This window comes from Trichoderma asperellum, chromosome 2, assembly GCF_020647865.1.
Source record: "Trichoderma asperellum chromosome 2, complete sequence".
NCBI lineage: Eukaryota > Fungi > Ascomycota > Sordariomycetes > Hypocreales > Hypocreaceae > Trichoderma > Trichoderma asperellum.
This window is the reverse complement of record NC_089416.1, coordinates 3,649,444-3,664,094: the sequence shown is the minus strand read 5'-3', so window position 1 is coordinate 3,664,094 and position 14,651 is coordinate 3,649,444. Positions and strand designations below refer to the sequence as shown.

At 49.3% G+C, this 14,651-nt stretch overlaps 3 protein-coding genes across 3 annotated transcripts; 1 reads left to right on the top strand and 2 right to left on the bottom strand.

Moving 5' to 3' along the window:
• Positions 1-364: 364 nt before the first annotated feature.
• TrAFT101_003502 (uncharacterized protein) lies at positions 365-4,057 on the top strand. Its single transcript, XM_024899047.2, has 8 exons — positions 365-1,093; positions 1,169-1,251; positions 1,328-1,491; positions 1,580-1,802; positions 1,885-1,988; positions 2,054-2,183; positions 2,277-2,443; positions 2,494-4,057. Exons 1-8 carry the CDS (start codon positions 973-975, stop codon positions 3,845-3,847), a joined length of 2,346 nt encoding a protein of 781 aa, XP_024766735.1. The 5' UTR covers positions 365-972; the 3' UTR covers positions 3,848-4,057.
• Positions 4,058-5,346: 1,289 nt separating this feature from the next.
• Positions 5,347-5,755, bottom strand: TrAFT101_003501 (uncharacterized protein; the record flags this gene model as incomplete). Its single annotated transcript, XM_066126908.1, has 2 exons — positions 5,347-5,635; positions 5,664-5,755. The coding sequence occupies 2 exons, from the start codon at positions 5,753-5,755 to the stop codon at positions 5,347-5,349; spliced, it is 381 nt and encodes a 126-aa protein (XP_065983015.1).
• A 2,800-nt stretch (positions 5,756-8,555) lies between these two features.
• TrAFT101_003500 (uncharacterized protein) lies at positions 8,556-8,882 on the bottom strand (the record flags this gene model as incomplete). Its single annotated transcript, XM_024907364.2, has 1 exon — positions 8,556-8,882. One exon carries the CDS (start codon positions 8,880-8,882, stop codon positions 8,556-8,558), a length of 327 nt encoding a protein of 108 aa, XP_024766736.1.
• Between the last annotated feature and the right edge of the window lie 5,769 nt (positions 8,883-14,651).

The window sequence follows — 14,651 nt, the reverse complement described above, 5'->3', positions numbered from 1 at the left end:
TATTCTTTCTCTTTTTGCTCTTCATACCACTCATAATACCCAGGTACATCTCCATAGATTAGTATATATACTGGCTTTTTCCCTTTCCACATTACCAGCGCGCAACATCTCGTGTTTGCTCCATAAAAAGACCATCACGGTCGCACAAGACATCTTCACCGTCATCGACGAGAAGGCACCATATCGTCATCATGGCCCCACACGGATAAACCGCCAAGCTGGGCGCCCATTGGCCTGGTCCCCTCGCCAGGCTCGCCAATCGGGCTATAATGCTCTTCGTCCTTCCTTCCCGCATTCTTTTTGCGGGGAAGGCAGCAGCCACCACCGGATGAGCAAGCCCATAAACAGCAACAATGGCGCGTTGCATGGCAACACACTGCCGGTTGCGGTTGCATTCGACTCGGATGTACTCCGTAGCAGCGACCGGTTTCTCTCTCTCCTTCTCTTTCCCTCTCTATTATTTGGCGGGTACTCGTAGCTAGCCGAGCAAAAGAAGCTACCGCCCACTTTGTCAGTGGATGAGGAGGTCACCCGAGCTCTGCATGGGGATGCGGAGATTGAGGCAGCCCGTCTTGTGAGGAGATGGTAAAGAAAGGGAGCCTTTTTCAATGCATGTCTTGGAAGAAACTACAGTAGCATCAACAATCGACCAATTTTCCCCCCCTACCCCTTGTCGCGTCTCTTTCAGTTCCTTTCCTTCTTCATCCTCGTCATTTTTGCTCTCGCCATCTTTGCTGCGCGACATGGCATTGGTTTATAACTTGCAGAGTTGGAATTCGCAATAGTGAAACTCGTTACAGCTCGTTGTCTTACTCTGTTTTAACGAGGCATTGATCTTTTTAAGCTTGCAAGCGAGCGAGTGATTCTTTCCCGATTCCAGTTGCTCTACATTTTAGAACGCGCATTGCCGGTTACGGCTCTACGATTATCACCAGTATTGATACCTATTTTTGTTGCGATCGAGCCAAAATCATGGTTGCTATCAAGCAGGCCGTCCTGCTTGCGGGCCTGGCGCAGTTGATAAGCGCCGCCCAGGATGTCATTACGGACGATTCTCACTTTTATGGCCAGTCGCCGCCAGTTTATCCATCGCGTAGGTTGCACCAGACTTGGCTTGTGGAAGGAAATGGTCTCTCTCGGTATAATGCTAATGCTATCGTTAAATTAGCTGAAATGGTTGGCGGCAACGAGTGGGAAGCCGCATTTCAAAAGGCGAAACTTCTAGTCGGCCAGATGACTCTGGAAGAAAAGGTAAGGCAGAGAGACCCAACTAGAATCCAACAAGGTATCAAAAATGATTCTGAACTCCTTTTAACCCTTTCTATAGGTTAATTTGACGGCAGGCGTCACAAAGGATTCCACATGTTCTGGTAATATTCCTGCCATCGAGCGTCTACACTTTCCAGGAATGTGCCTCAGCGATGCTGGTAATGGCCTTCGTAACACAGATTTTGTCAGTGGCTTTCCCAGTGGAATTCACGTTGGTGCCAGGTACGGAAATTTGCCCAACTTGTCCTTTCTAGTCTTAAAGCTTCAACGTTTAAATCGAGGAACGCTTTTATGCTAACCACGGGTGTAGCTGGAGCAAGGACTTGGCTTTCCGGCGTGGCACTGCCATGGGTGGTGAGTTCAAGACAAAGGGCGTCAACGTCCTGCTTGGCCCCGTCGTTGGCCCTGCTTGGCGTATCGTACGCGGAGGCAGAAACTGGGAAGGCTTCTCTGTCGACCCGTGGCTGTCTGGGGCTTTGGTTTCTCAGACTGTTTCTGGCATACAGGGGCAGGGTGTTATCACCAGTACCAAGGTAAGTCGTCATCTTTACGCAACTATCTGCCATTTCCAAGGAGAATTGAAATGGACAGTGTTGATGTTTGGTATATTTGCAGCATTATATCGGCAACGAACAAGAAACCAACCGGAATCCAGAAGGAAATATCTCCGCAGTATCTTCCAACATTGATGATAAAACAATTCATGAAGTATACTTATGGTAGGCATTTCCGCCTTTGCAAAGTCCATCCAGAACTAAATACTAACTGTCCATCTTTTTTGCAGGCCTTTCCAGGATGCTGTAAGAGCAGGTAGCGGGAACATCATGTGTTCTTATCAACGGGTCAATAACTCCTATGGATGCTCCAATAGCAAGACTTTAAATGGTCTTCTCAAGACCGAACTTGGCTTTCAGGTAAGTAAAATTTCAGGCAGAAGCCCCCGTTTCTCGCTTCTTCACTGCTTTTTGCTACTATTATGGCAATACTGATCGAATATTCGAATCTAGGGGTTTGTTGTTTCTGACTGGGGTGCTCAGCACGCAGGGGTTGCTACTGCAGAAGCTGGCCTCGATGTAGCCATGCCTTCAAATGGTGGCTTCTGGGGCGATCATCTCATTGAAGCCGTGAAGAATGGTTCATTGGCCGAGTCTCGAGTGACTGATATGGCAATGAGGTAATGGTGGTACCGAATGTTGGAGTTTACATACGCTGACACGCATCTAGAGTCATCGCTTCTTGGTATCAATTTAATCAAGACCAGGACTTCCCAAAGCCTGGAATTGGCATGCCTTCCAGTGTCCTGGACCCTCATGAGATTGTGGATGGACGAGATCCAGCTGCCGCTCCAGTACTCCTTAATGGTGCTATTGAAGGCCACGTTCTCGTCAAGAACACCAAGAACACCTTGCCTTTGAAGTCACCTCGCATGCTGTCCCTCTTTGGTTACTCAGCCAAGACTCCAGACGACTTTAACCCGTCCTCTAGTGTGCTACTCAGTCAAAATTGGATCACAGGCCAGGAACCGCTTAATTCTAACTATATTTCAGTGAATGGACTCTCGGTATTCGGTGAAAATGGTACTATGTTCGGCGGCGGTGGTTCTGGCGCTATCACGCCGGCACTCGCCGTCTCTCCATTCGAAGCCTTGAAGATGAGGGCCTACCAAGATGGCACGGCCATATTCAACGACTTCATCTCCGATAGGCCATCTATTGAGCCTAGTTCTGATGCCTGTATCGTTTTTGGTAATGCATGGGCCAGTGAAGGGTCCGATCGTCCCGCTATTCGAGATGACTATTCGGATTCATTAATCAAATCGGTGGCGGATCAGTGTAACAAGACAGTTGTCATCTTCCACAATGCAGGACCTCGACTAGTCGACGGCTTTATTGATCATCCAAATGTTACAGCAGTCATATTCGCCCATCTACCAGGCCAAGAGAGCGGCCCTGCGCTCGTTTCACTCCTCTTTGGAGACACAAGCCCCTCAGGTAAACTTCCATACACGGTTGCGAAAAATGAATCCGACTATGGCAAAGTGCTTGATCCGGCACAGCCGGAGGGCGAATTCGTGAATTTCCCTCAGGCCGATTTTAACGAAGGAATATATCTCGACTATCGCTATTTTGACAAAAAGGGCATTGAGCCTCGATACGAGTTCGGTTTTGGACTTAGCTACACGACCTTTGCATATTCCGACATATCGATCAACTACATCGAGGGGGCAAATACATATCCCTGGCCGGGAGGTCCCATAGTAAGCGGCGGGCAAACCGATCTCTGGGATGCAATCGCCACCGTCAGCGCAAATGTCAAAAACACAGGCAACTTTGCCGGCGCAGAAGTAGCGCAGCTTTACATTGGAATTCCAGGAGCCCCAGAGAAGCAACTTCGTGGGTTTGAAAAGCCCTTCTTACAGCCTAACCAGTCGGAAACAGTAACTTTCCATCTCACGAGAAGGGATTTGAGCGTTTGGAGCGTTGAGAGGCAGAAATGGCAACTACAGCAGGGCGCGTACAAGTTCTACGTTGGGAGCAGCAGTAGACGGTTACCCTTGAACGGGACAATGAATTTGTGAAAGTAATACCTATTACAGCTTGAAATGGGATCTTTAGATTCGGATCAAGTGTGCCGATATACGATGATATGTCATATATATATATGAGAAATTGCACGATATACGTTATATGCAGCTACTTCTTGCTTGCTGCGAGTGAATGCCTAGATAGATCTTTGTTTTGTCAAAGCAAGCGATCTGCCAAGGAGGAAACCAAAAAGTGATGGAAAGGGTATTATTAGGTTAATCGTATTTACCACTTTGAGGTACTCTAGTCGCTTGGGCAATTGCCTTTGAGCGGACAGCCGCCTGTGAACCGTATTTCGTACTCCAGACGTCTCACCGCCTTAGTAAGTGAGTGCTGTTAGCTGCATGCTTACTATGCTACCCATCAGACAACACGCTGTGAACGTCGGCCTTTTTCTGGTCTCTTATATCAGCTAATCAGCCGAGTTTATGCCTGGTCATGATGATTCAACGCGACCCGGAGCTCCCGCGACCCCGTTGCGAGCTGGACATTACTCGTATACCCAGTATGCTCGCTCCCCTTCCCGTAAGCCATCTTGGCAGCATTTTCTCTCCATAGTATACTGTACAGTAGTAGGTAATATCCATAGTACTATCACCAAGTAGGCAGCAAAACAGTGAAGAAAAAAAAGGGGCGGGGGAGGGGACTAGAAGAGAAGTAAAAAAACGAAGACAATTTTGATGTCATAGAGCATGATCATGTAACTCCGTACTATGCATGTATCATCTCTAATGCGACGCACGGTTGTTTAAGCTCCGCTGCCAGACGGCGGAAGAAATGCCGACAATTGCACGCCTCTTATTAGCTGTCAATATGGAGTAGGTACTACACCTACTTTCTTCAAGGCAAACACTAATTAACTTACCTATGCCCTAATCTGGGAGTTTTTTCATCCTTCTCTTCGTCTTCTATTTTCTCCATACTGTAGTCCCCATCTGTCTCGATGGGTCCCCGTTCTCCAATGTCGCGGACGAGATTACGTTTAATGCATGGCCAAAAGGCTGGGTCGCGTAACCGTTTTCTGCCTCTCCCTTGGCATCGTGGCTTGGCCCGATATGGGGCGAGACGGCTGCTTTAGATATATGATCAAGTAGACCGTAGTGGGAGTGGGAGGAGTGGCGCGCTCTAAATTGCAAATAGAGATCGCTTCGCTTCCAGAGAAGGAGAAAAAAAGGGACCCCCCCGATGGCCAGGCGCGGACAAGTCACACGATCGACGATCGCATGAACTGTTTACTCCTCCAAACAGAAAAAGTGGCCACCCGTCGCAAATTGCTTGTCCACGTCAAGCTGCCCTCTATGTTTTTTTTTTCTCCTACCGGCACTCCATTCTCAGTCCACTTGAGTTAGTCAACGTTCTTGTAACGAAGTACAGTGCGGCTAGATTTATGCGATCGGCATCATTGACAGCGGGCAGTACCATCGAGGCCCACCCTAGTTTTTCTCAACACCTGCTGGCCAAAGATTCTGCCAGGGTCCCTCGACAACTGATCTCAAAATTCGGCCAGCATCCTTGACCATCCTTGACCCAAGCAGACCTTTTCGGCAAAGCCGATTTCGAGGATACCCCTTACCAAAGCCGAGATATCGCTGTTAGTGCCAAGGGAGCGGCTTCCAGCGGACACATCAGCACTGCACACGATGCTTCTTTGGGGGCTGCCGGTGTCCGGAGGAGCTGTAGCACTGACGGGGGAAGAAGGACGACCAAAAAGTTCAAAGACATTCTCGGACAGACATGGCTCTTTCCCCACGCCGGGTGAAAATCGTACGATTTTCTCGCAGCTAGTAATGTTAGAGCCTCGCAACGCACACTAGCGGCTGGAGGTTGTCCATCTGGCCGCTCCATTTAGATTCCGTGTCTCGGATTGGCAATGGGTACGGATCAGTTGCCATGTACCCCATATTTCTATTGGTAATTCATCAATAGGCGTGCTTTAGTGGTGTAGCACACTATGGCGATCTCACATCTTGCTACTCCGTGCGTATGTAATGGTGGCGGTAGTAATACCTTACCAACAATCTGGATAAATTCTCGCGACGCACCCGCATCATCGCCGGTTCTTGACCTCAGCAATGCTGAAACCGCTCCGTTTATCGCCCGCAAAAGCTACTAATTAGTACCATCTCGGAAGAGTTACAAGGGGATGGGGAAACGTCAGGAGTGCAATAGATAGACAACATTGCCACGTTCTGGGCCCTCTTGTGAAAGGATCAAACTGCACAGGGTGCTTTGTACACGCCCGTCAGAATCATTCCTAGGCGTGTGTGCTAGTGTGAGTTGCTTGATAGACTCGCAAATATGCCTTCTCCATACTATGTACAAGCAGCAGTACTACTCCGTACCAATCTTTGGCCAAAAGAGAAGGAATAGCAAGGGTAGGGGGGTTTGTACAGGCGGAATCGAGCATAGGGGAGCAAACGAAAAAGAAGAAAAGGCCCGCAGAGGGTGTGGCTCTGTATCAGGCTCAGGCCACCAGGTTCTCAGCAAGGATATCAAGGAATCTATCAGATGTGATATGATGCTTTCAGATGGGGCTAATACGGTGCTCCGATGTGATGTAGCTGCGCGCGTAAGCGGCCGGCAGTTATATCCTAGGCCGGGGTTAGGAAAGGGGCGTCTTGAGGAAATGTCGACACCAGACTGAAGTGGAGATGTTACCCAGACGCACTCAATTCTACCACGCTGTGCGTGCTCTGGGGGTAGCAAACGCCGTCAAACATAGAGCGCTATCTCTAGATGTGAGGTAGCGTACGAGTCCTAAGGTCTAAGATACCTAGCCAGCACGACTCCATATTCTATTTCGTACTTGTATAACTCTCATGCCTTGGCTTGGCAGATGCCTCTCACTCTCCCTCACATCACCGATAATTCGCGCGGATGAACCCCGAAGCACCAGGCTCATCGTCCCGGTAGTGTAAAACTATAAGCAAGATGGGATTCGCTTCCCTGGAATTGCCGCATGGCTAGGCAGAAATGATGTTAAGTCACATGGGATTCACGAATAGGCACTTTCATTGCATGTACCAGTTGTTTTAGTCCACATACCAGAGGGCAATCAAAGCAGCGTCGGCGCGGCACGGCCCATCAACTGCTTCGGGAGTGACTGTGTAATCTTCTAATCCACCAGAAGAGGAGTGAATTGAGGCCACGAAAGCCACGATCAACAACTTTCAGCACTGCCAGAAGAAGATAAAGGGGCCTAGGGCAGACCAATCGCGAAACACGGATAGATCACCGACGCAGATGATGGTCGCCGATACCCGCCAATCTCTAAATGTCAGCTTGTCGACTGATGGGTACTCGCATGTGCAAAAAATGAGCCGATGAACGGGGATATGTCGAAGACCAATAGGGAACAAGGTATTCCAGGCAGGCCCCTTCTCTGTCTCTTGAGCTGCTTAACTAAACGCAGCTGCTGTCACCGTCTCCGTGGCATTGGACTAAAGCTGTCACTTAATCGCACCAGGCAGCCGATTCAATTCACGCCTGTAAGCCTAGGCTGTACTGGGGTAGATAACCCCGGGATACTTTCAAGGTCACTAAAAAGAATTGCTTATAGCGCGATTTAAAGAGAGACATAGGAAGAGGGACTGCACTGCGAAGCTCCAGCAAGCTGCCAGTGCGTTTTAGCTGTCCTTGGCCGTGTGATTCCTCTGAAGGCTTGCATATACATACAACACGCGCGTGCGCATACACACGTACATGCGTACAGGTATGCATATGCATGTTCTCAGCGCCAAGATGCAAACTCGATAAGGTCGGCGCTCGGTTTCGGTGGCTGCGCATGTATGGTATGGAGCAAGTGACTTAAACTTGCATGATCCTTGCACCCCCTTCGGCCAACTCGCGAGCAAACGCGGCTAATAGCCAATCTAGACCCAAGTTGGCCGAGAATCGAACAAATCTGACCGCTGCGAGGCGGCAGCACTGCTGTCGACCGCAAGACAAAGTTGTCAGAGTCCCCAGTTAGCACGTCCCAAACTGATGATGCCGGACCGTCCCTTGTCCTTGTCATTCGAAGCGAGATCTTTCGACTCCTCGTGGGCGATCTAGGAACAAATCGAAGCGTGTTATAAAAAGAATCTGCGTCGTGTCGAGCACGGCATTGGGTCGTTTGCTCCGTACTTCGTATAAAACTATTACCAGTAGCAGTGCAGCCTAAGATTCCATACCATGTGCTTGCCCGTTGTGGCCCTATTGTAGTAGCATACTGTATATTTCTGACTGTACAATAGACAATAGAGTATGAAGTGCTGCGTGCACGAAATTTTGCTGTGTTATGGTGGTTTTAAATTGTTGCGGGGATATCAGTTATCTCTTATGCTCCGATCGCAATGAGTTGCGCTTTCGTGCTTGCAGTAGCTACTCCATTCATATACGGCATACAATATGATTGTCAGCTGCAGGCACGACGCGGAGCCCATATTCCAGCTATTCCAGCTGGAAGAGAGTCCCAGCCGTCATGAACCAGGGTATTATGCTCTGAACTCTACCGCTGACCTAAATTGCCCGTAAATAATGGTACGATTTCAGATGACGATAGATATAAAGTGGAGACGCCATTAAAGCGTGTGGAGAGCCTGGGGGTAAGTGAAAGGTACTTGTACTTCGTGTATGGTACAGGGAGCGTACATACCCTTCCTGGCCGAAGCCGACTTCCTTGCTCCTTTATCAGATGCGAATTACGAGTATAATTTCGTATTAGCCCTCCCAAAACTGATATATGCCTGAATAGCGACGGATACAGTCCGAGAAAGAGCGGGTTGCTAGCCCCCATTTGAATCCCAGTTGAGATATTGTGACTCTCAAAGGGTAGGTGGTAGGCATATGGCGAATTGGAGATGAAAGAAGTTGTCTTCGCGTCATGGCTGGCCCCATCAAACTGGAGTGTAGCATTGGGCTTCCCAAGACTTGTTCTTTGCGGTTGATGTGGTAAGGCTCAGTGGCTAATGGGAGGTATGGTCCGCGAACCATATCGACGAGGAGGGATGCTTTTGAAGTGAGGCTGTTCCCGTACTCTGCACACATCTCGTACTGGTAGTAGGCGGGCTAGAGCCGCTGTTTGCAGTGTCAGAAGGAATGAAAAGCTGCCGCAATGCTCTCAGGATATCCTAGCGTGGGCTTCCACTGGGCTTGGATATTTGTCTCGTCGCATATATTTAGTTCGAAATAGCGGGGTTGGAGTGCGCTTTACGAAGGCGGGCGCATGAGAATCGCGCTATCGACGGTGTGCCAGTCGATTTCTCTAGTGGCGCCTGAGTTGCCAGCATCTATTGTTTGCCATTCAAACAGGAGGGTTGCTACTGCAACTCTGCGCATGCAAAGTTATCACAGCCCATCGCCAGCACGCAGGTGGGTCGATATAGCCTCCCGCCGATCCATGCCGGTACCGATTTGCAAATGATACTGCTTTCAGAACACACTTGTCCGCCCATGTGTAGCAGTGCTTCGTGCATACACATGCATGTGTCTGCCTTGAGTGCGAAAGTGTATCACCAAGGCCTGACCAAGCTCGCTCATCGTTTCAGGAGAGAGTTACTCATAGGAGTAAAAGGAGAGCTGTTCAGAGGAGTGGAGTCCCGCTAGTAACGAACATTCGGTGTCCTTTTTGTGGTTTTTTTTTTTCTTCTCTTAGGAAGGAGCTGTACTTTTCCCCCATGTCAGTATGCGGAGTCGGAGCATGCAAGAGAAAATAACACGGCTCTACAGTACCTTCCATGAGAGCGATGCAGCACTCCATATATGCCAGTCCCAATAGGGGAAATCTGCCGTAGCATATTGACATGGGGATCACCCAAAACTTGGAGACGGCGTCGATGACCCGGCTCTTCCACGCGACGAATACCAACGGCATCGTATCAGCGGCCCTTGCCCCCCTTGTCTAACGGTCAACAGAGCCTCCTTAATAGTGCCAAGTGGCTAAACTTTGGGGGAAAAGGCAAAAGGGAAAAGAAACGAAAAGAGACCTGTCACGTCGGCAAGCATCTAGCATGGTAAGCAGAGCCGAGGCCAAACTTACTCATGCATCTCGTAAGGGCTACGATGGAGTGATTGGTGGCCGCAAGCCAGTCAATGCCCAAGGATGACGCCGCCTGGCTTCGCGGCAAGGAGTTAAGATTGGCTTGACGACACGCGCGAAGCACTGCCTTTCGAGCTTCGCCTAGACGCAGGTCACGGGTGAGGGTGTAGAGCTGGGGGAGGTAAAGGAGGGAAGAAAAAGATTAAAGAGCAAATCACCGCGATGGCGTCAGAGTAGGGATTCGGCGCAGACGCTATCTCCCTGCCTGGAGGGCAACTTCCTTCAGTCGCTCTTTCTTCTTCTTGCAGCTGCACGAGGGAAGGGAAGCTGCGCCATGGCCCTGTACTTGCCCATCAACCCCATGGCAGCTGCTTAGTTTGTCCACATTGTGCGCGCACTGGTTTGCCTTACATAAGACTGCCGCCCTGAAAAGGCACTCGAGGTCAGTCGTACATGGCGAAATCTAACGCGCAAAATAAGACGTCAAATAAAGATGCGCCAGCCATGCTAAAAATATCGCTGCTACCACATCATGTACCTAGGTAGGTACTAGGTAGACAAGTACTATAGTTGATCTAGCCTGCCTCGAATCTGCATTGAATCTACCACAACATCCCAGTTACCGAGAAATGCCTACAGTGCAGTAATATGCCTTTCGAATCTTGACACTTCTCGTAAGAACAGCCAATCTCTGTTTCCCAAAGTAAATGAAATGCTACTCGTGCTAGCGACTGGAAGGGTCCGCTTGAGGCAGTGCATCAGATGAATCGGAGGCATCCCACTCGAAAAACACAGCAGGAAAAAAAAAAAAAAATTCACCCCCCTCATATTTCCTCTGAAGAGAATACCTAATTAAATACACCCTTCCTTATAAAGCTCAATGGAACTCAGTCTAAACCAAGGCAGCCAAGACATGGAAAAGAACTCATAAAACAGACCCAACAAAGTGGCGTGAGTTTTTGCAAAGAGCCTGGCCTACAGGCAATGGCTGGGGCGACGCATGAACAATCCAATCTCATTCATTTCGTCCAGATGCTCTGCCAAGCCGCGTCCATCCCATGCATAGGTATCCAGTTAGTACGTGCTGTTGGCGCAGTAGTGCGTGAATTGCTAGCCTAGTAGTAGCAGTACCTCTCTGTGCAGAAGATGCCTAGGTACCTAGGCATTGGGGTTTTTCTTGGATTTTCTGTTGGCTACGTTAGGCACGGCCACAGCCCATCATCGGCCTCGAGTCGAACCAAAAGGTCGCACACACTTCTTCCTTTGGGCTCCCTCTCTGTATGTGCCGTCATGCAGCACCTTTGTCCAGCTTGCAGCGATCCTACAGTACTTCACTGTTTCCATGCCTGGCTACTGGGTGGTACTAACGTAGTACAGTATGTGCTACTTCTTACCTACCTACATACCCGCACACCAACATCCACACCCATCGTATCGCATCGTCCGTACATGGCATATTCCCTCCACTAATAAGAGATCTTCTTCTCCAGGCTCTCGCCATCTCCGTGTCTTTTTTAATTAAACCAGCTTTGTACGAAAAGCGTAGAGTACGGAGTCGCAGGGTGGCATTTGCAATTTTCTCCTCGCATCTTATCATATCATTTCCTACACATCACATTTCCTCTCAACTACACACGTCCTAATTTGTGCCCCCAGAAGCGCACTTTCTGATGACATGTCTGCATGCAGGATCACACATTGTCCGGCTGACATATGACGGGCACAGCCGCGCTTTTCAAATGGCTAAAAATACTTGTAAATCCCCCGTCTACAGAACGGCCACAACCACTCACGCAGCATCTGGCTTACCTCTGTGGTGTTGAGTGAACGATAATCCCGGATGCCATTAGTGATCCATCACACACGAGGGTTACCTATTGGGGCTCTTCAACTCCTGGGCCACTTACGGAGTACCATTAGCCCATAATAGTAATCACCCATCAGGCTGGTGTGTGAATAAGAAGCCCCTGCAGGGCCTGCCAGAGCAGTCGACTTCAGCCTTTGTGCAGGCTGTTTGCAGGCCTATTTTGCCGGAAGCGGAGCCATGGCCATGGGTCTTTGACATCATCATGCCAGAATTTCAACCCCAGCGCTCTTTAGATTATCCGCCAATTCATCGGCCCCGATCCCGACAGGCATGGAAATTCTAGGCTCTGGAAGCATCCTGCAGCCCAAGGCTTTCGTTTCGTTGCTATTTCTCGGGAACTGGAAGCTCATCGTCCCCTCGTTTATGGGCTTAAGGGCCATATGAGGGAGGAACCCCTCAATCCGGGGACCGATAAATAATGTATTACTACCAATCAAAGCTATTTGGGCGCTCAACGCTATTTCAAGAATGCGGCCTGTAATATGTGTAGTCTAGGATGGAAGAGCCTAGGATGGTCAGCAGAGTCTTTCTTGGAAGGCTATCAGTCAATTATTAGAGCCACTCCTAGGACCTTCACAGCAGGAAATCGGCCCATATGATCCATCTATGTACGATCAGCCGCACGGAGCGTAAATCTCACGCCGAAGCTGCAGTGCCTACTACACATGTACATCCCAGTGCTCAATGTGTGCGTGTGAAGCGAGTACGAAGTTGGGAGTACAATGCTTGTAGTATCGAGCACGTACAGTATGAGTACAAGTATGGTTCATCCTGGCAACGATCTCCAGATCAGACGATCGGTTATTCGATGCACTCCTCCCTTTCCCCCCTTTCAATTGTCTGATCCCAACGGTTTGGCTTTGGAGACGTAGATGCTGTCCTGTGTCTAACCGTATCGCATGCAGTATGCGACTCAGCAACGTTGGCGAATCCATCTGATAACAGGCCAGGCAATCTCACCTAATGATTGCGCCGTCCCAGAATTCGGAGTCGTCCTTGAACACAGTATCTGCTCACCCGGCCGTTGCCGAGGGGGTGTAGAAATATTAATACCTGGGAGGAAGAATACCCCTTTGTTTTCGAGTTTCGCTCCATTTTAGCGTTATAATTCCGTTGCTACTGCTCCGTAGTTCTTAGCCTTGAGCCCCAGTTGTATGGAAGGGTGGCTGGGGAGCTTTTTGACCCCGGCTGCATCTCAATGTATCTGTACTATAGCAGCCGTGACCAGATCTCCAGTCTATCATTTGTCATCTATCCAAGAGATTTCAAGTCATACATGTAAATGATGACCACTGTGTCTGACTAGCTACAGTAGCTCTCTTGTAACAGGGTTTCGCAAAAGCGAGTTAGAAGCCACTCACAACGGCACCTAGTGTCGCCTCATCAGATTAGATAGTAATCTACTACGTAGTTGAATTTGTGATGCATTCAGCCGGCTGAGAGGGGAAAGCGTAAAATAATAGAGAGAACCGGTGAATTTGAACCCATTAGTAATCTCGACGGGGTTTCATGTGTGAATATTGATGGCAACTTGCCAATGCATTTGGCATATGGCGAGGAATGGCCATCACTCCGCCCAACAGTGTAACGGTGGCCTCGCGCCCTGAAGGGCCCAAGTCGACAGCTGTAGGGTATTGTGTATAAGAAGGATCTCTAGGAGAAGGGAGGGAGCGCAAGGTAGTATAGACGGAGAATTCCGCAGGCGATGTTTGCAACCCGTTTCAAAAGCACTCCGTAGAAAGTCGCATGCGTCATCTCATCAGGCTATACCTGTATATAGGGGGTATGTAGTATTGTAGTGCCCAATGTTTCTAATGCCAGACAGGGAAGGGAATTGCATAGGCTGGGGTGGGTGTCATCCGACGTCAGCCTGCAAAGTTCGATCGCTTCTCAGCCTTCCAGTATGCAGTTGGTAGTATGAACCACTTGTATAGCCGTGCGGTAAGCTCATATCGACAAGGCTAGGCGATTACATATAGCGCTACCCTGTTATACGTGACCACCTTCTCGATATTTCCATACGAGTGCTTATCTGGTTGCTAATACGGAAAGTAGTAACGCCGAGGCTCCATTGGTGAAAGATGCTGCTTCAGTTTTCATGGCCTTAGTCAACATGTAATATGAGGATTTGGGACAGGTGCGGATGGGGGCAAAAAAGGGGAGCTGATATCAGAAGAGGTGTAACGAATATGGACATGAGCAGGAGGTCCTCCGTACGCGTAACCGATCCTACGCCAATGCCCCGAAAGCCCGAGAGCTGCATTTGCCGGTAACAAAACGATAGGTAGTATAGGTAGCTATGGACAATTTACTCCGTAACATGCGCTCGATAGGCCCATTAGGAGATGATAAATCCACATATGCGTACATATCATATCGGTATGTAGCCAATACATCATGCCTTTAACTTGGCATGTGGTAGGATCTGGATGGGTATGCCGTTCGGAGGGTTATTCCAGCTTTGGAATCAGCCCCATTGTTCTGATCAAGCTTGTGCGGCGCGCTAGCTGATGGCCAAATTACAAGTCACACCATATGGTCTTGGATGGCCATTAATTGTACGAATGTGAGATTGTCCGCCCGCTTTGCGGCGTAGCCAGCATTGCAGCCACCACTAGGGCTGCAGTGCGAACATCTGTCTGCCTTGTGCACACCGTTATGGATGGCAGTGTGGACAAACGATTGCGGTGGTCAAAGGGGCAGGGACGGTGATGGGACCTGTCCTTCGCTTAGACAAGAAACATGCCAAATACAGATGATCCAGAGCGAGGTCCATACTTGGAAGTGCTATTATTATTCTAGCGGATCCTCGCTTGCTAATGAGCGGCCGGGCAGCTTGACGGCCGATCTCAAAAGTCTCACTTGCGGCGGCCTAGTAGCCCCGAGCCGAGTCGCCATATTAGTGTTGGAT